This window comes from Pseudonaja textilis, chromosome 5, assembly GCF_049901715.1.
Source record: "Pseudonaja textilis isolate UNSWEBS1 chromosome 5, rPseTex1.2, whole genome shotgun sequence".
In the NCBI taxonomy this organism is placed as follows: domain Eukaryota; kingdom Metazoa; phylum Chordata; class Lepidosauria; order Squamata; family Elapidae; genus Pseudonaja; species Pseudonaja textilis.
In genome coordinates, this window is record NC_141994.1 from 24,064,991 (window position 1) to 24,083,809 (window position 18,819).

An 18,819-nucleotide genomic window follows, 5' to 3' on the forward strand; every position below is an offset into this window, starting at 1 on the left:
ATTCACTTAACAACCGGGATACTAATCTAACGACTGCAAGGATTCCCTTAGCAACGGTGGCAAGGGAAGTTGTAAAACGGGACAAAACTCACTCAGTGGATTTCTCACTTAGCGACATACGTTTGGGGCTTAATGGTGGTCGTAGGTTGAGGAGTACCTGTATGCAGGGGTGCGATTCAACCAGTGTAACAACCGGTTCAGTGAACCGGGCTGAACCGGTAGAATCCTACCCCTGCCTGTATGTAGTTTTTCTTCCTGTTACTTACAATAAAGGCCAAAGACTGCCATGCCCCTGTTGGAGTCTGACTCTGAGGGAGAGATGGAACAGCTGACAGGGAGTGGAAATGTGGCTCTGGTGGTTGTGGAGGAAACTGGGGAAGGGCACAGGCCAGATGGGCATTCAGAGGAAGATCCAGGCCCATCCCGTCTTCATCCTAGGGCACGCAGGGAGGAGCGGATAAGGGAGAAACATGAGTGGTGTGGTCTACTGGGGAGGAAGGGGCCCTGATCCCCTTCATGGGCTGCAACTGGGAGGACTGGTTAAAAGGACAAAGTGCACACAGCAAAGTTGCTGGAAGCAAAGCATGCATTCTTGTCGGAGCTTATCTGTGTTTTGGCTTCCTCCCAACTGTGATGGCTGCGTTATCTGGTAAAAGTCTGCAATTAATCATCCTTGCCTGCTGTAGTAATTCCTTCAGTGTGATTTGTGTTGGGTTTATTTCGAATTAAGTTTACTTTGGGCGCGGACTGCATTTACTCCCTCCGTAAACTGTTTTCTTTACGAGTTTAATATCCAGCCAAGGATAATTGGACATTGGGGCCAAGTTGGAGGCATTAGTTGGAGGGACTTTCTTCTATTGTTGTGACTTGGTTATTTTTGTGTCACACTCTGGGTCATCACAAAGACAGATCAAACAAACATGGAGTAAAATGTCTTGATGTTAAAACCAACCATGGTTTTCTTTTGGTATATACGCTTCACTATTTACCTAGTTGAGTTGTCATCATGAATCTCACCGAACGACAGAAACCCTGTATTATCCATATGGGAAGGCGCGTGGACAGGTCAAGTAGTAAGAGGTGGCCACCTCCTGTCCCGATCCACAACGCCGTATTTTTCTGCAGACAGATACTCTTCACCCGTCCCGGGTAAGCAAGTTTCTGTTTCGATTCCATACTCAGTTTTGGTACCCCCGCTCTGAAAAACAGGAAGTTGTGACATGTCTAAACCGTGTCAGATTTTTCATGCTTTTTTTGGGGGGTGTGTCCCTTTGTGTTTTATACTTTGATAAACTAATAAGAAAGTTAAATGGTAAACTGTGTCAGATCACGTTCTTCTATTTGGAAGATAAGCTAAGATGAGATGAGATGATGAGATGAAGAGGAGAGGAAAGGAGAGGAGAGGAGAGGAGAGAAGGGAAGGGAAGGGAAGGGGAGAGGAGAGAAGATATAAGAAAGATAAAGATAAGATAAAATGATAAGATTATAAGATAAGTTGGAAGAGAGAAGAGATGAGAATAACATGATAAGATATATGAAAGATGAGAGATAAGATAAGATAACATTGTCATGTTTTTACTGTAAGCACAGTGGCCCACATTAAAAATGAAATTCTGTTGCCTGCTCTCAAGAGAAAATATATATTTACCCAAACACCTACATAACACACATATACATATATATCTACACACACTATGTACATACATAAATATATACCTACACACACACACACACACACACATACACACACACACACACATACATATGAATGGTATTCAGCTTTGTTCGGGTATTTTCCCACGTCATTATAGCTTTTAAAGTTGTAGCAACATTTCGGCAGAATCTCATCTGCCATCATCAGGCTTCTGTATAGTGTTCGTCTGTGTGTCAGACTTTCACAGCCATTTCTGTTTTAAATTTGGTGCTAGCCTCATGCTTTTGTTAGAATGATTTTTTTCTTCATTCTGATTGGTTGGGAGTCTTGGTCTGTGCTTATTGGTCTTGGAGTTTGCTCCCAACCAATCAGGATGAAGAAAAAAATATTCTATCAAAGCACGAGGCCGGCATCAAATTTAAAACAGAAACGGCTGCGAAAGTCTGACACATAGATGAACCCAATACAGAAGCCTGATGATGGCAAATGAGATTCTGCCGAACTGTCACTACAACTTTAAAAGCACAAGTATAACAACATGGGAAAACACCCCAACAAAGCTGAATACCATACAAATAAATACCTGTGAAAACGTAAGAAAACAGAAACACACATACACACACACAAATCACTGTCCATTTTGAATTCCTAGTGGAAAGCGGAAGACTTCACGAGGTTGATACTATACTGTGACTGAATCTAGATGTTCAGAAAACCAGAGCGATTTATTTGTCCTAGTTATCTCAGCCCCTCGCAAGACGTTGCTGACCCTGTGGGATATCCGATACTCACTTGAGTAGATGCACGCAGTCAATCAGTTCACAAAGCTTCTCCGTCTTTCTGTCCCAAATCTCCACGAAATAGCTGTCCTTCTTTGCCAAGTAGATAAACTTGTCTACCGCTATAGAAATAATGTTGGCGTTGCAGTAGTCCTTGTGACATAACCTGAGACACATACACACATACACACACACACAAAAGGAAATCAGAAAGTGATGTTGTGGCGTTTACAACATAGGCCACGTGGCACAAATGGATTAAGGTGATAAGCAATCCGGAAGAGAGACAACCTGATAAAAACCTAAGCAAGTCAAACGTACAACTGGCTCGTCTTCGTCTCAATGAGTTTGTGGGTAGCCAAATCGCTGGACAATGATAATATTTTGGATCCACAGCCGCCCCAGATTGTACTTCTGTCTGAGGAATAATTTGATTCACTTAAACACATCAGTGGAGTGCTGTCACTTCCGACGAGAATCACCTTTAAGGGTGTGGCACATTGGCCCTGCAGAGAAAACACAAGAAAATAAAGAAAATAAACAGATTAATAGGGTTACAAGGATCCTTGGTGTGCCATAGGTTTACCATCACAGATCTATACAATTCCGTTTCGTTTTATTGCTCCCACTCTTCCTGCTACTATTTGAATAGCACCTGTCAAAATTGAAGAAAGCATAAACTTTCTATATTAATGCAAAGTGAAGGGTTTATTACAAACATGTCTGTCACTGATTACATATCTCTTGGAAGACTGTAGTGCATATGTACCTTGACTGCTCGATCCTCAAAAATGGCCAGCTGTCCGTTGGCTGTGCCCACCAAAAAGACATTCTTGTACTTGCTGAAATGGAAGGAGGAGATGTACAAATGAATTACATTTAAATTTAAATGCATTTAATGAATTCAGTGAAATAAGATTGGCAGCATTGAAGCCATGCAGTTAAATGTGTAACCCTGGAGATAAGAAAAGCTGAAATGGCCAGCCCGTGTACTCAAAGGGCAAGCTAAATATGTCCCCCTCAAAACAGCCGCACCATTAGCCCTGTGCCAAAAGTCAGCAGTAATTCTGATCACGTGGTGCTCAAATAATACAATGATGTCTAAATAGGGATGAAGAACTAAGTCATTTCATTCACAAAAAAATCAACATTTCTGTATTTTTAAGACTGTTTTGAAGCAATGGGCAGTATGGAATGGAATCTAAATTCAGCCAAAGTGTAGGACAGGGGTCGGCAACCTTAAACACTCAAAGAGCCTCGGAGGTCCTAACCGGAAGCCCCCTGTTCAATTGCGGAGTCGACCAGAACTCCAGTTCCCTCACCATAGTCTCTCCTCCTAGCACAACGTCCTTTTTCCTTTGCTTGCCGGAACTCCAAATCCCCCACCATAGAGTCTCCTCCTAGCACAGCATCCTTTTTCCTCTGCCAACTGGAACTCCGGTTCTCCCCCACCATAGAGCCTCCTCCTAGCACGGCGTCCTTTTCCCTCTACCTGTCCTAACCGAAAGCCCTATCATTTGTGGAGCCGACCAGAAAACTGGCCCCTCGCCATAAAGTCTCCTGATAGGTTGTGCTTTTCCTCTCCCTAACTGGAAGCTCCTCTCAACCAGTGACAGGGAGCCACAGCAAAGGGATAAAAGAGCCACATGTAGCTCCAGAGCCGTGGGTTGCCAACCCCTGGTGTAGAAAGAATGGCAGAACCTGGGGGCAGAGTCAAAAGAGACATCACCAGAGAATCTCTCTGTAGCCACAACAGTGGTGGGATTCAATTTTTTTTTTACTACCAGTTCTGTGGGCATGGCTTAGTGGGTATGGCAGGGGAAGGATACTTCAAAATCCCCATTCCCTCCCCACCCCACTAACCTGCTTTCCAGCTCTGTTCTCCTGTGCAGGGCAACCAAAGGAGACCCAGCCAATCAGCTGGGACTTGGGAGGCAGAGAATAGATGCGGTTGGCGGGGACAGTCAGAGTGGGATTGGCCGGTTCTCTGAACTACTCAAAATTTCTGCTACTGATTCTCCAGAATTGGTCAGAACCTGCTGAAGCCCCCCTCTGAGCAACAAGCAAACTAAGCCAACCCACCTTGAATTGATTTGACCCTTATCTAACTCTAATCAGGGACTGTTCATTGAGAAGATTCCTGCACGTCGATTTTTAGCAATACATCAATTTAATTTAGGCATTCACAAAGGGACCTGGGGTCTTTTGTGCCTGACACGTACTTATGCTTTGATGGGGGACTGCAGTAAAGGCAGGTGATTGAATCTGTCATCGTGTGAAACCGATGCTTGCGCTCTCCATCTTGGGTGTGAAAGGCCCACAGGGATCCTGACTGGGTTCCTGCGATCACCCAGTTCTCCTTCTCTGCAGAAAATGTGACCAAGGCCAAGCACAATATCCTACCATCTTCAACGTCCTGGGAGAAGAGAGGGAAGGGAGAAAAAGAGGAAGCTTTGGACCACGAATTCATCAAAATAATAAATAAAAATAAACAGAAATATAAATCCTAACGGTGCGCTCGATGGCTTTGAACTATAATGGCTTCATTAATTAAAGCAGTGGTTCCCTGGTTTTGTGGACAGGCGGTGACCCACGGTAGCAGGGGGAGAGAAAGAGCGGGTGGTTCTACATAACCATCGAGTTCAGTGATGGCTAACCTTTTCATCGTCACGTGCCGAAAGTGCGCGCATGTGTGCCTGCACCCATAATGCATGCACTACCCCCCCACATGCACGTGTCTCTGCGCATTCGTGCATGTCTCTCGCGCATTCACCACCCCCCAGCAGATACCCAACAATCAGCTGGCTGGAGGGAGGCGCACGCGCATGCACAGTGGATCTGTTCTGGGCGACAGTTCATGTGCTGGCAGAAACGGCTCTGCGTGCCACTTCTGGCACGCGTGCCATAGGTTCGCCATCATGGATCTAGTTCCACTTGCACAAGTAGAGGGCTTGCGTGCTCATCGCTCGCACCAATGAAGCATCATGCACTTGTGTGCATGCCTGCCATTTGCAGAAATGGAACTGTCCGTGTGGGTATGGTCATCTGCCATTTGTATAGGACCATCTCCCGGGCGTTGCCGACCTTTGAATTAAAGCATCTAGGGTAGTGTTTCTCAATCTTGACAACTTTAAGACAGGCGGACTTCAACTCCCAGAATTCCTCAGCCAGCCATGGAGAATGCTGGGAGCTGAAGTCCGTCTGTCTTAAAGTTGCCATGGTTGAGAAATAGTGGTCTATGACAGGAGTGTCAAACTCAAGGCCTGGGGGCCAGTTCTGGCCCGCGGGGTGCTTAAATCTGACCCGCGGTGCTTCTGCCAGTGAAAATGATGCTTGAGAGGGCCGTGTGCGCCCCTCCCGAACTCCTGCAGAGGGTTTGCAGGAGGCCGTCCCAGCCGAAAATGGAGCTCGGGAGCCTGTTTTTGCTGGCAGAGCGTTCGGGCTGCCTCAGGCGTCCTGACACAAGTAACATTGAGCTGGCCACACCTGCCCTGGCCACGCCCTTCCCCACGCCCCCCCCGAGGTCAAACACAACCCTGACGCGACCCTCAATGAAATTGAGTTTGACACCCCTGGTCTATGAGATTCAGTATCATTCCATGGCTAAGTCCACAGATGCACTGGGGCAATATATAACGAAGCATTGCTTCGAAGGTCAACCTTGAAACCTACTTCACAGGTGCGTTCATCGGTATTTATGTCGACAAAGGACAGCTGGGCTTCCCCTCTGCTACCACTTCCGATCCAGATCCCGCACTTCTTGCTACTTTGGTTTGTAGCCACCATGCACTCCGACGCAAAAGGAGAGGGCACTGGAATGTGTCTCAGGAAACAAACCAGCTCTGCGGAGTTCAACATTTCATAGACCTGAGGATATCATATTAGAATAGAATAGAATAACAGAGTGGGAAGGGACCTTGGAGGTCTTCTAGTCTGAATCCCCTCTAGCATTTCAGACAAATGGCTGTCCAATCTCTTCTTAAAAACTACCAGTGTTGGAGCATATACAACTTCTAGAGGCAAGTTGTTCCACTGATTAATTGTTCTCACTATTAGGAAATTTCTCCTTAGGTCTAGGTTGCTTCTCTGCTTGCTTAGTTACCATCCCTTGTTGTCCCGCCTTTAGGTGCTTTGGACAATAGCTTGACTCCCTCTTCTTTGGGGCAGCCCCTGAGATATTGGAAGACTGCTATCATGTCACCCCTGCTCCTTCTTTTCATCAAATTAGACATACCCAGTTCCAACAACCGTTCTTTATATGTTTTAGCTCCAGTCTTTAGCTCCATCTTCGTTACTCTTCTCAGAACATTTTTCCAAAGTCTCAACATCTTTTTTACATCGTAGCGACCATAACTAGATATGTTAGTCAACAACACAATAGCATCTAAGAGCGTCTATCTTTTACTAAATGTTTTTGCATGTAAAATGTCAGGGTTCCGGCGATTGCCCTAATTAAATCATGAGCCGTGAGCCAAGCTTCAAAAGAATCCAAAAGATTTATTAAGAGCAGCATGCCGGCATTAACCAAAATGAAGCCAACTCTGGCATACGTAATTCATAGTCACCTGTGATCCTGTTTCCCCCGTCCCCCCTGGGTGTTTCATAAATCAGATTCTCCAATGAAGCACATTCACAGTCTGGGTGTCATCAATCGTGTGGCTCCAATGAAGGATTTTCCCAGGCAGTAGCCTGGCTACAATCTTTGTGAGATAAATGTGGAATGGTTTTAAACTATTTCTCCTTCAGATTTCCACCCCACCCCCCTTGTTTATGGCAACTCAAAAATAGGCATAGGAATGTTTTATGAGTTGGTACAAAAGTTCCTAACGCTAAAATCTATAGCACTGGGAACATCAGTGTCTCATTTACTGTCTACTGAGCCTACCTGGTCAGATGTAGGTCTTTCTTGAGGATTTTCTTTCAAACATTTCTTAATTAAATCTTCAAATCTTGGCCAGGGGGCACAGCCGTACTCTTTGACAGGATCTAGAATAGATCATTCTGAGAGTAATTTGGAGAATCGCATTACAGAGACTAACATTTGTTTTGCAAAATTTGTTAGAAATTATGTTTATATATAGCATCACAGAACAAACAAACAGTACAGTCACCATGTGCTTTACTGCTGAACTGTTCAACTGTAACAGGAAACAGGAAACTCTACTTAGGACAAAACAGCATAGATCCAAACTTGTAAATACTGCCATCTACTGGCTGAATACTACTGTAGTGGTTGCATAGAAATACATTCCAACAATGAATTCCAACAGGTTTCCTTGCAGAGTGCAGATGTTTCATTACCAAGGTAAATAACATTATCAGTGCTTGGGTTTAGCCCTGAGAATGTTCTGGTTAGTTGGTTAATGAAACATCTGCAAGAAAACCACCAAGCTCAGAGGGAATGAAGGACTCTGCAGTTCAAACTTGAGCTACAGAAATTATTGGACATGACTGAACAGAATTTTTTTTAAAAAAATGCTTAAGATTCTAGTTTTCTTTATAATCCAGATTTGGAGTTTTTTGCATTATAACCTTTTACCTTTATTTAAAAAAAAATCAAATAAAATTCAAACATATCCAAATTAGGACTGAGAATGCACTTGTTTCTGTGTTTTGTTTTTACATTTGCTGGACAGATTAAGATAAAGTAGATTATTACAAAAGTACAAATGCATATTGCATATAATAACCAGACAGGAAGGAAATGGAACATACCTGGCAGCTTTCCGTGGATAGCTAATTCATCAAATTCATTAGGAAATTTTATGCCCTCTAATATTCTCCCACCAGCTGTCAAAATGTCATACAGCAGCAAGCCAAATGAATAAACATCAGCTTGCTGGTTGTAAATAACATTTCCTCTTGCAACTTCTGGTGCTCTAAATCCTTTAAAAAAGGAAAGAAAAATAATCCACGAATCATTAATTGTTACGGTCTTTATTAGGCAGATGCTGATCTTGTTTTAATTTAAGAATCTTAAATGATATTAAATGTCTTCAGAACATATAAACAAGAAAATCAAAATATTATTATTATTATTTTCCCAGTATATAAAAAGGCTTTATTACTTTAGGAGGTATGAATAAGCAGCGGTGGGATTCTACAGGTTCGCACCTATTCGCTAGAACCGGTTGTTAACATTCTAAACAGTTCAGAGAACCGGTTGTTAGAAGAAATTACTGGTCTAATCCTGTAAGGAAGGCAGGAAGGAAACATTCTGGTGTTGCTTACAGAAACTGCCTCTCCGTTAACCCTTATTACATTCTTGGCAGGACTAGACTTCCTGTCTCAGGAACGTCTCTGGAGTTTTTTTCCTCTCCTTTGCTGGTACTTTGCTTGTGTGGAGTGACCATTCAAAGTTACAATGGCACTGAAAAAAGTGACTTATGACCGTTTTTCACACTTACGACTGTTGCAGCATCCCCACAGTCACGAGGAGGCGAGGAAATGCGTGCCTCAATGTGAGTGATGTTGAGTTGGCCACGCCCAGCCAGTCACATGACCAAGCTACGTCCACCCAGTCACATGACCACCAAGCCACGCCCACCACCTAAGCCACGCCCACAGAACCGGTTGTTAAAAAAATCTGAATCCCACCCCTGTGAATAAGCTATATAAAATCACACTATATATGCATACTGTATGCGTGAACAAATTTGATATACAAATACAAATTGATTAGTAATGCTACACAGAAAACGAGTCACAAGAAAGGGACAAGAAATAAAACTTCAAAATAAATAGAATTTAACTACTGAAAATCAAGACAGATGGAAAAACCTTGCAACAAAAACCCACTGGCAACACACACTAAAAGACATAAATTAGAACTTTTGAATGAGTATTCAACTTCCAATTTCACCTGAGAACCTCAGAAAGTCCTTGTTACTCAGATGTAGAAGCTACTAAGTTGTTGGTACCTGGTGTGCCTTCAGAGGTTTTTATTCCCATTCGGCAACAATATTGGGAAATGCCGTAATCGGCAATCTTGGCAATGACCGCTGAATTGGGATAAAGCGTGAACAGCAAGACGTTGTGAGGCTTTAAGTCGCGATAGATGATCATGGAAGAATGTAGATACCTGTTATGAAAAAGAAAATAAGAGAGGCACTGAGAGGAGTAGAAATAACACCAGGTACATATAATGGGTGCTTATATCCCAAAGATTTAGAGCACGGGTGTCCAACTTTGGCAAACAGAAGACTTGTGGACTTCCAAAATTTCCAAGCCAGTTCATGAATTCCGGGAGTTGAAGGCCACAAGTTATCATGATTGGTGAAGTATGGTGGCGCAATGGTTAGAATGCTGTATTGCAGGCTAATTCTACTGACTGCCAGGGGTTCAGTCGTCACTGTCCCAAGCTGGACTCAGTCTTCCATCCTTCCAAGGTGAGTAAAATGAGGACCAAGATCGTTGGGGGCCATAGGCTGACTCTGTAAATTGCTTAGAGAGGGCTGTAAAAGCACAGTGAAGCGGTATATAAGTCTAAGTGCTATTTCTACTACTTCCCCCCATCCCTCCCCCTTCCCCTCTCCCTCCCTCCCTTCTTCTTATTCCCTTTCTCATTTTCCTTCCTGGTGGCGCAGTGGTTAGAGTGCAGTATTGCAGGCTGATTCTGCCAACTGCCAGGAGTTCAATCCTGACAAGCTCAAGGTTGACTTAGCCTTCCATCCTTCCAAGGCTGGTAAAATGATGACCCAGATTGTTGGGGGAAATAGGCTGACTCTGTAAACCGCTTAGAGAGAGTTGTAAAGCACTGTGAAGCAGTATATAAGTCTAAGTGCTATTGCTATTGGGCACCTTATATAGATATAGATGTATAGACAGAGAGAAAGAGGGAGGGAGGAGGAGAGGGAATGAGAGAGAAAGAGGGGGAGAGGGAGGGAGAGAAAGGGAGAAGGGGACAGGGAGAGAAAGATGGGGAGGGACGGAGAGAGAAAGAGGGGAGAGGGAGGGAGAGAGAAAGAGGGGGAAAGGGAGAGAGCGAGAGGGAGAGGGGAGGAAGGGAAGGAGGGAGAGGGAGAAAGGAAGAGGGAAAGAGGGAGTAAGGAACAGATGGGAGAGGGAGAGAGGGGGGAGAGGGAGGGAGAGGGAATGAGAGAGAAAGAGAGGGAGAGAGGGAGAGAGAGAGGAAGAGAAAAAGGGAGAGGGAAAGTGGGAGAGGGAGAGAAAGAGAGGGGAGAGGGAAAGAGAGAGGGAAAGGGAGAGAGGGAAAGAGAGGGAGGGAAGGAGGGAGAGGGAGAAAGGAAGAGGGAAAGAGGGAGAGAGAGGGAGTAAGAGAGGGAGGGAGAGGGGAGAGGGAGGGAGAGGGAATGAGAGAGAGGGGGAGAGGGAGGGAGGGAGAGAGAGGGTGAGGAAGAGAAAAAGGGAGAGGGAAAGAGGGAGAGGGAGAGAAAGATGGGGAGAGGGGAGAGAGAAAGAGACGGGAGAGGGAACGGGAGGGAGAGAGGGAGGGAGAGAGAAAGAGAGGAGGAAAGAAAGAGAGGGAGAGAGAGGCCGGGAGGGAAGGAGGGAGAAGGAAAGAGGGAAAGGGAGAGTGAAAGAGAAACAGGAAAGGGAGGGAGGGAGGGAGGGAGGGAGATACATTCCTACATACTGAAAAAGGAAGGGGTTTTCTCTTTTTTTTTTACCTCAAGCCATCCGCCACATGCAGAGCTATCCTGTGCTGTAAGGTTCTGGTTAGACCGGCGTTTTCTTGCTGCAGCAACTGATCTAAGGACCCCTTGGGGGCCAATTCCATGACCAGCATCCGGGGACGCACAGACGCAGCCATCAGGAATACCAGGCTTGGGTGGTGGAGGTGACAAAGCACCGTCAGTTCCTAGGCACAGCAAAAACGGAAGTGAAAGGACAGCCACACTCCTGCCGTGCTTTCTCAAAAGTGCTTTTCCCCCCACAACCCCCGCAAGGCAACTGGGCTGGACTGGTTTGGGTTTTTCTCCTTGAGGAGGAGGAAGAAGAAGTTTCACTTCTCATCCAAGAGGCTTCATCGGTTGTGGGAGGATTGGAAGGGTAGGTTTTGAAGGGTGTCCACCCCGAAGGGTATGGCTAAATGTCTATGGAGATTCACGGCCTTCTGGGCCATAGTGGATCAAAGATGCTCTTTTCAAAAGGCAACTGGACTGTTGTTTTTTTTCAGAAGGAGGGACGAAGGAGGAGGAAGGAGGGAGGGGGGAGGAGGAGGAGGAGGAGGGAGGGGAGGAGGAAGGAGGGAGGGGAGGAGGAAGGAGGAGGAGAAAGTGAAGGTGGAGGAGGAGGAGGAGGAGGAGAAGAGGAGGATGGAGGAGAAAGTGAAGGTGGAGAAAGCGAAGGTGGAGGAAGAGGAGAAGAAGAGGAGGAGGATGGAGGAGAAAGAGGAGGGAGGAGAAGAGGAGGATGGAGGAAGGAGGAGAAAGTGAAGGAGGAGAAAGTGAAGGTGGGGAGGAGGGGAAGGAGAAGAGAGGAGGAGGAGAAAGTAAAGGTGGAGTAGGAGGATGGAGAAGAAGAGGAGGAGGAGGATGGAGGAGAAAGTGAAGGTGGAGGAAGAGGAGGAGGAGGATGGAGGAGAAAGTGAAGGTGGAGGAAGAGCAGGAGGAGGATGAAGTGAAGGTTGTGGAGGAGGAGGAGAAGAAGAAGAAGAAGGAGAGGAGGAGGAGAGGAAGGGGAAGAAGAAGAAGAAGAACATCTAAAACAACAACTTTTGAGGCAACCATGACCTGGATGAGTGAGAATCTCCACAGACACAATGGTATGTTTGCAGCGTATGCTACAGAGAGATTTTCCCAGCCAAGTCTCTGTCTCACAGATCCCAAGCGTCACAAACGGTTTCAGAGAAGTTGATAAGGCTCTCGCATCGACAAAGAAAAAGCAGACATTTAAAAAATGTAATAGTTGAAAATAAATAATTTATTCCCCCAAAATCAGCAACGGGGAAAAAAAACCACCCTAGCAAACCCTAGTTTTATTCTGGAATCATGCCACAATAGGCCACGTTGAAAATGGTTTGGCCTCTATGAGGATATTTGCCACCAATAATTAATGACCCCTGTCGGCTACAAGGTTGGTAGCTATTAATTAAGTTGCGCTCTTGTGATTTCTACACGGTAATTTATGGCTTTGTGATTTATTTTGCAGACTGAATTGACTCACCTGTCTCAGAAGCCGAAGGGACGTGTGTTTGTTAAAAACCTTTACAGCTACTTCTTCGCCAACATATACAGCACGATACACAGATCCAAATCCCCCATCGCCTTTCCGACAGAAAATATGAGACAATATTTTTTTAAAAAATAGGCTACATTTCCTGAATTTATAGAATAATTGCCTAGATAGTCGAAACACCGTTTTGGCATATTCTAGGTTAAGAAATCAGAGCTGAAATAATTAATTTTTAATTTGACAGAATTCCCCTCAAACCAGCAAGATTGAATTTGTAAAATATACTGAACTAGCAAGGTACCCAAGCTTCGCTACGAAACTATGTAGTTGAGCTTAGTTTTTGGGGAGGAAAATAAGGGGGGAGAAATTCTGCCTCTCCTACCAGCATCCATTGGTATTCATCTGGATAGATCCTGTCAGTGTGTGAGAGTTGAGGGCTGTTTGGAAAGTGAAACAGTATTTTCTGTGTGAGCAAGGAGGAGACAGCAAGGAGCCTGGGCATGGCTTAGCTCAACTGTTCTGTACTAAAGCTGCTTGCTGCTGTGAAACTGAAATTGAAACTCCTCTCCTCTGCTTGTGTTTTGCATTTGGGAGAGATTTCTTTTCAGGTGGGGAGGGGGAGTAGAACTCCTTAGCATCAGAGCATGTTAATAATAATAATATACGAAATACTAATGCTCTGATGGTCATTTCGAAAAATCCTTTCTTAGTGAGCACCTAGAAGCCAAGAAGAACATACGTGCCAAATTTCAAGTTTGTAGGCTTTACAGTTCTGGAGATTTTGTGATGATGCGTGCGTGGTATTTCACTTTTATATATATAGATAACAAAGTAACAGAGTTGGGAGGGACCTTGGAGATCTTCTAGTCCAACCCCCGCTACTCAAGCAGGAGACTATATCATTCCTTACAACTGCTGTCCAATCTCTTCTTGAAAGTTTCCAGTGACGGAGCACTCAAACACTGATTAATTTTTCTCACTGGTAGAAAATTTCTCTTTTCTTTTAGATTGGTTTTTCTAGGCTTGTGCATCCATATTGAGCGTACTCCAAAATAATTCTACCTTACCTCCTGAATGAAATTCCTAAGTTCATAGAACATTTCTAACAATGCCAATTAAATTAAAAATATTGCTATTTTTAAGGTTGATTGCAGGTAAGGAATATCACTACCAGGGTCTGATGCAGCATTTAAAAATCTTCCTCAACTTCATCAACAGACAACTGTTACATTAATATTCCTCATTTAATTTAAATGAAGTCTTTGGCCTCAAGAGCTTTGGGTGAAACTCATTTATTCCTAGAACTGTTTGTCTTTCTTAGCTGTAGGATGCAACACAACGATTGTCTTTACCGAGAAGGTTCTCTGGAGCTTGGTGGAATTCCAGTTCATCATTATTCAGCATGATGTTTCTAGGTAAATCGGCCAAAATCAAATCGGGAGCAATTTGAGCTATTGGAACAGTAGACTTTGGTTGATCTGGATTTATTAAGAGGTCACCTTGATGGATAAAGAAGAATAGATATGGAAATGTAATCGGTTAAACGGAAAGATAAACTAATACTGTAGAACCTCTACTTTCTCAAGCGCTGGCACATCAAACCAAATTCCACTGTAAAATAGAGTACAATAACAGTTGGAAGCAGATGGAGCAGTGGTAGGATGCAATATTTTTTACTACAGGTTCTGAGGGCGTGGCTTGGCGGGCATGGTGTGGTGGGCGTGGCTTGATGGGCGTGGCAGGGGAAGGATACTGTAAAACCTCCATTCCCTCCCCACCCCACTAACCTGCTTTCCAGCTCCGTTCTCCTGTGCAGGGCAACCAAAAAAGACCCGGCCAATCAGCTGAGACTCAATGGGAGGCAGAGAAGAGATGGGGGCGGGGCCAGTCAGAGGTGGGATTTGCCAGTTCTCTGAACTACTCAAAATTTCTACTACTGGTTCTCCAGAACTGGTCAGAACCTGCTGAAGACCACCTCTGCCTTGGAGAGTCCAACTAGAAGAAACTGGATAGGCAGGAAACCCTGTAGCATTTCCGACAGATAACTGTCCAATTTCTTCTTAAAAGTCTCCAGGGATGGATCACCCACAACTTCTGGAGGCAAAGAACTGTCAGGAAAGTTCTCCTTAGTTCTAAGTTGCTTCTCTCCTGGTTTAGTTTCCATCTGTTGCTTCTTGTCCTGCTTTGAGGTGCTTTGGAAAATAGCTTGTGTTGCGTCGCGGGAAAAGAGACTGGAGACCCAGTTGACCTTTTTTCTTTCTTTATGTCCTTCTAGAATCTGAACACGGAGAAACCGCGGCAGCCTTTTTTATAGCCGGCTGCTTGCGGGTCATGGCCAATGACAGCTCTTCAAATCTCCCACCACCACGGACCAACCCATCATAGGTAAGTATGCAAATATATAACAGCTTGACTCCCTCTTCTTTGGGGCAGCCCCTGTAATCTATGTCATTTACATAATGACACTATTACACAAATGATGCGCTCTATGTAATCTTAAGGACGCATTGCTACAATGATCCATTGGGAAGTACGGGTTGTAAAAATCATTATATATTGCACATTTCAATAAGGTAGACAAACTTTTGACTCTAATGGCTCCAGGTTATACTGGGAAATGAATCAAGGATCTACATACATGCACACCTGTACAGTCATTATAACATATAAACAGTTTCTTGGAGTAGTGGTATTCCACCGGTTCGGCTACCGTTCGGCCGAACCAGCAGTAAAAAAAACAGCTACTGGTTTAGCCAAACCAGTATTTCTTTTTTTTTCTCTCCCAACAATCAGCTGTTCCAACGATTAGCTGTGCAGGGATCCGCCTCACTGTCTTACTGCTTTACCCAGGAGGCTCCCCTGAGGCCCAGGAGGCAGAAAGGTGCTGCGCGACCTCCCATGCTCCCATTTTTTACCTCCTGGGCCTCAGGGAAGCATCCTGGGAGCCAAAATGGGTTCTCAGGAAGCTTCCCTGAGGCCCAGAAGGCAAAAAAAATGGAGCATGGGGGTGGGGTGCTGCAAAAAAAAGAAGCCACACCCACCCAGTCACATGGCCATGGCCACAGAACCGGTAGTAAAAAATATTTGCATCCCACTCCTGGTTTCATGCTACATGAATGGACAAGAGGAACATACGGGCCAAATTTCAAGTTTGTAGGTTTAACCGTTTTGGAGATTTTGTGATGATGCATGAGTGGTCTTTTGCTTTTATATATAGAGATTCTTGCTGCATGCTAGAGAGTGATCAGACTATGATTTTGACATAAAAAATACTATGAAATTGACAGTAAGAGGTATACATTTATTACTGTAAACCAAAACAATATTTTGGAATGGATTGGTCGAAATACTGTAATAAACCTACCTTCCTCTGCCTTTCTAAGTAAGTCATCAAGCAATATTTTCCGATGTTCTTCTCCGTCCTCAAAGCTGTACAAAGCCCATTTCTTCAACAGCGTTTCTCCTTCACCACAAATGTCTACTTCCAATAAACCCGGGAACCACTCCTCCATAAGAGAATCAATGTGATCTACAACTTGCCCCAAAATGATGCAACCTTGAGAAAGTCAGGGAGGTAAAAAAAAAGAAAAAAAGAAAAGAGGAGTAAAAACTGTGTTTTGCTGCACCTGTAATTAGAAATACACGATGAAGTTTTCTGCTGAGCAAAACCAACAACGTGTTCTGACCCAGCTCCCCAAACACGACAAACCCTTCTGTAGTTGAAGCAATGATTCCTTTATTAAGAGCGTCGGCCACCCTGGCAAAAAGTTTCTCTCTCTCCTCAGGCCAACAAGTCTGTACAGCAGGGAGGATGAATAGTTGCCCGCCACATCTATTCATCTCCGCCCCCTGCCTTTTATCCCCAGAGCTAGGGTGGGGCTTCACTAGCAGCAGTGGCTCTTCTGTCCCAAGGACCGGCCCATAGATTTCCACTGCTCTCCTCTCCTCTGCCTTCTGACATCCACACATCAGGCACTGGGCCCAGCTGTTCCTCATCAGCCACATCCAGACCTGGGGGCTGTTGACTCTCCATCTGAGGGCTGATGGACAGCCCAGGCTCCGCCTCTGTCTTCCTCTCTCTCTCTGCCAGCTCCATTCCCTCTTCCCCCTCAGAGCCCTCAGGTTGCCTTGATACTGACCCTGACTCCCACACCTCCTCCTCCTCCTCTGATTCAGCTGCTGGAGGGGCTGGTGGCCGACAGGCCACAACACAATATCTTAATTCCCCCCTCCCTCCAGAAGGTTAGGACAAATATTTAACCTTTTCTGCAAGAAGGGACTGTGATTTTTAAAAAGCTGTTTAGATTGTTTTCCAGAACTGCAGATTCCACCAGGGTGTAAGCTTCTGGGGACCAGTTCATATATATGCCTTGCCTCCAGTACATCTTGTTAGGGCGAAGCGCTCGTTCTAAGAAGAAAAGGAGGGATGTTAAGTCCGTTTTTATATATATCTCTATACACACACACACACACATATATCCATTGTAAATTCACATACGATCCCTTTCTCTGGCATGATTTTATGTGCGGGATAAATTTATAGTCTCAATCTATCCAAACAGGATCCTTAAAAAATATTTTTTTCATCACAGATTGGTGGGGGGGGTTAGAAACATGAAGTATGCAAAAACAAGAAAAACAGCCATCTTTCCCAGCCTATACTAACAATAACTTTTTGCAATCTTAATTAATTTGAGCCCAAGCATGGAAAAATCTGGAACAAGCCTCGGGTTCAAATCTCAGGTTGGGAACTTTTCTCAATATATAGTCATCATGAGATCAATACATGTAGTACTCCTGCTTCCTTAGGGTTTAAATACTACTTTTTTTGACCTTCACACTAATCTAAATATCTACCTTGGCCCAAATTATTTCTACTGTCATAAATTAACAGTGTTTGGAATCCTAATATTATGAAGATATGAGACAGGACGTCTGAGACCCTTCATAGTTTTAGGATTCTAAGTATAAAATGTCTTAGAACCTACATGGCATTAGGTATGTCTTAGGTAACTAACACATGTGTTCCAGATCCCTAAATGAAGTCCCTTAAATATTTAAGTTTGCATCTATAAGTATTCATAATCTAGCTACCTATCTCCAATTCACAGAAGTGCCTTTCTGTTGGAAGATCCTTTGCAACAAAACCAGGATAACCATTCCAAAATGTCATATAACAGCCTGATCTTTATCTCTTTGTACCCGAAAGTAGTTCCCATTGAAATTGGACAAATGCAAGCAATATTTTCTGTATCAAATTTGGTTCAGCCTACAGAGTCTCAGAGCTCCTGCTAAAAATGTAACGTGAATTAAGCAATCGTGTAAGTGACTTTAAAAAAACAAAATACCCATCGTACAATTCAGTGGGCAAGGAATTTTGGAAGTAATGTGATGCTTGAACAATGGGAAAATATGTGGACAAAGGGTTTAAAATTTACATTAAGTTAAATTATATAGAAAATTCCTATAAGATGATGTATTGCTGGTATATAACACCAGATAAGTTATCTAAGATGTACAAAGGTATGTCAAATGAATGTTGGAAGTGTAAAAGTAAGAATAATCTATGGTGGATATGTAATACAGGGGAAAAATTTGGAGTATGATTCATATTTTAATTCAGAAAATTTTGAAAATGGAGATAAAGATGAAACCAGAATGTTTCCTTTTGGGTCTAATGGAAAAAAGACTTGGAGAAAAAAAATTGGGACTTTGTTATATATGTTGTCAGCAGCAAGATTATTGTATGCACAAAAGTGGAAGGATTCTTTGATTCCTGCTATGGATGAATGTTTGCAGGAGTTGATGGAGCTGATGGAATGCTTATTTCTCTTCTTCCTAATCCTACTTCACTTCTCTTCCCTCTCTTCCTTCCCACTGCTTTCCTATTTACTTTTGTATTTTATATCTTATTTTATCTTATAACTCAACAAAAAAATCTTAAACCAAAAATAAAACCAAATACCGATCATGGAACTAAGTGATAATTCAGCTAATTTCCTAACAACACAGACTTTTCGAACAGATTTAGCTAATTTCCTTCCATTCTTGTACCTCTTCCAGAAAGCATGTATGAAGACACTTCAAGCAGTCGATTAATTAGCCTGGACCAAAATCCCATTGGAAAATATGGCATCTCATACAATCTTATAATAAGCTCAGAGTTTTCACAGTGAGGCAATTCTATCACAGGCCGTTGATCCGACAAGCTTAAAGAGAGAAAAAAGAAAGAAATTTTAAAGGGGAGCT

The 18,819-nt window shown here is 43.7% G+C and overlaps 1 protein-coding gene across 2 annotated transcripts in view; it reads right to left on the reverse strand.

Annotated features, from left to right (window-relative positions):
• Positions 1–18,819, reverse strand: part of LRRK2 (leucine rich repeat kinase 2) — a 96,886-nt gene that overhangs the window by 5,719 nt on the left and 72,348 nt on the right. For both annotated transcript variants that reach the window (XM_087935524.1, XM_026701233.2), the window contains exons 35-49: positions 18,625–18,779; positions 16,832–16,978; positions 15,935–16,126; positions 13,923–14,069; positions 12,562–12,662; positions 11,064–11,254; positions 9,354–9,514; positions 8,149–8,319; positions 7,319–7,419; positions 6,106–6,300; positions 4,656–4,849; positions 3,203–3,275; positions 2,755–2,939; positions 2,447–2,599; positions 990–1,198 (exon numbers count right to left, since the gene is read on the reverse strand). In XM_087935524.1, coding sequence (XP_087791650.1) covers positions 990–1,198; positions 2,447–2,599; positions 2,755–2,939; positions 3,203–3,275; positions 4,656–4,849; positions 6,106–6,300; positions 7,319–7,419; positions 8,149–8,319; positions 9,354–9,514; positions 11,064–11,254; positions 12,562–12,662; positions 13,923–14,069; positions 15,935–16,126; positions 16,832–16,978; positions 18,625–18,779 — 2,375 coding nt within the window. The remainder of the gene's footprint in view (positions 1–989; positions 1,199–2,446; positions 2,600–2,754; positions 2,940–3,202; positions 3,276–4,655; positions 4,850–6,105; positions 6,301–7,318; positions 7,420–8,148; positions 8,320–9,353; positions 9,515–11,063; positions 11,255–12,561; positions 12,663–13,922; positions 14,070–15,934; positions 16,127–16,831; positions 16,979–18,624; positions 18,780–18,819) is intronic.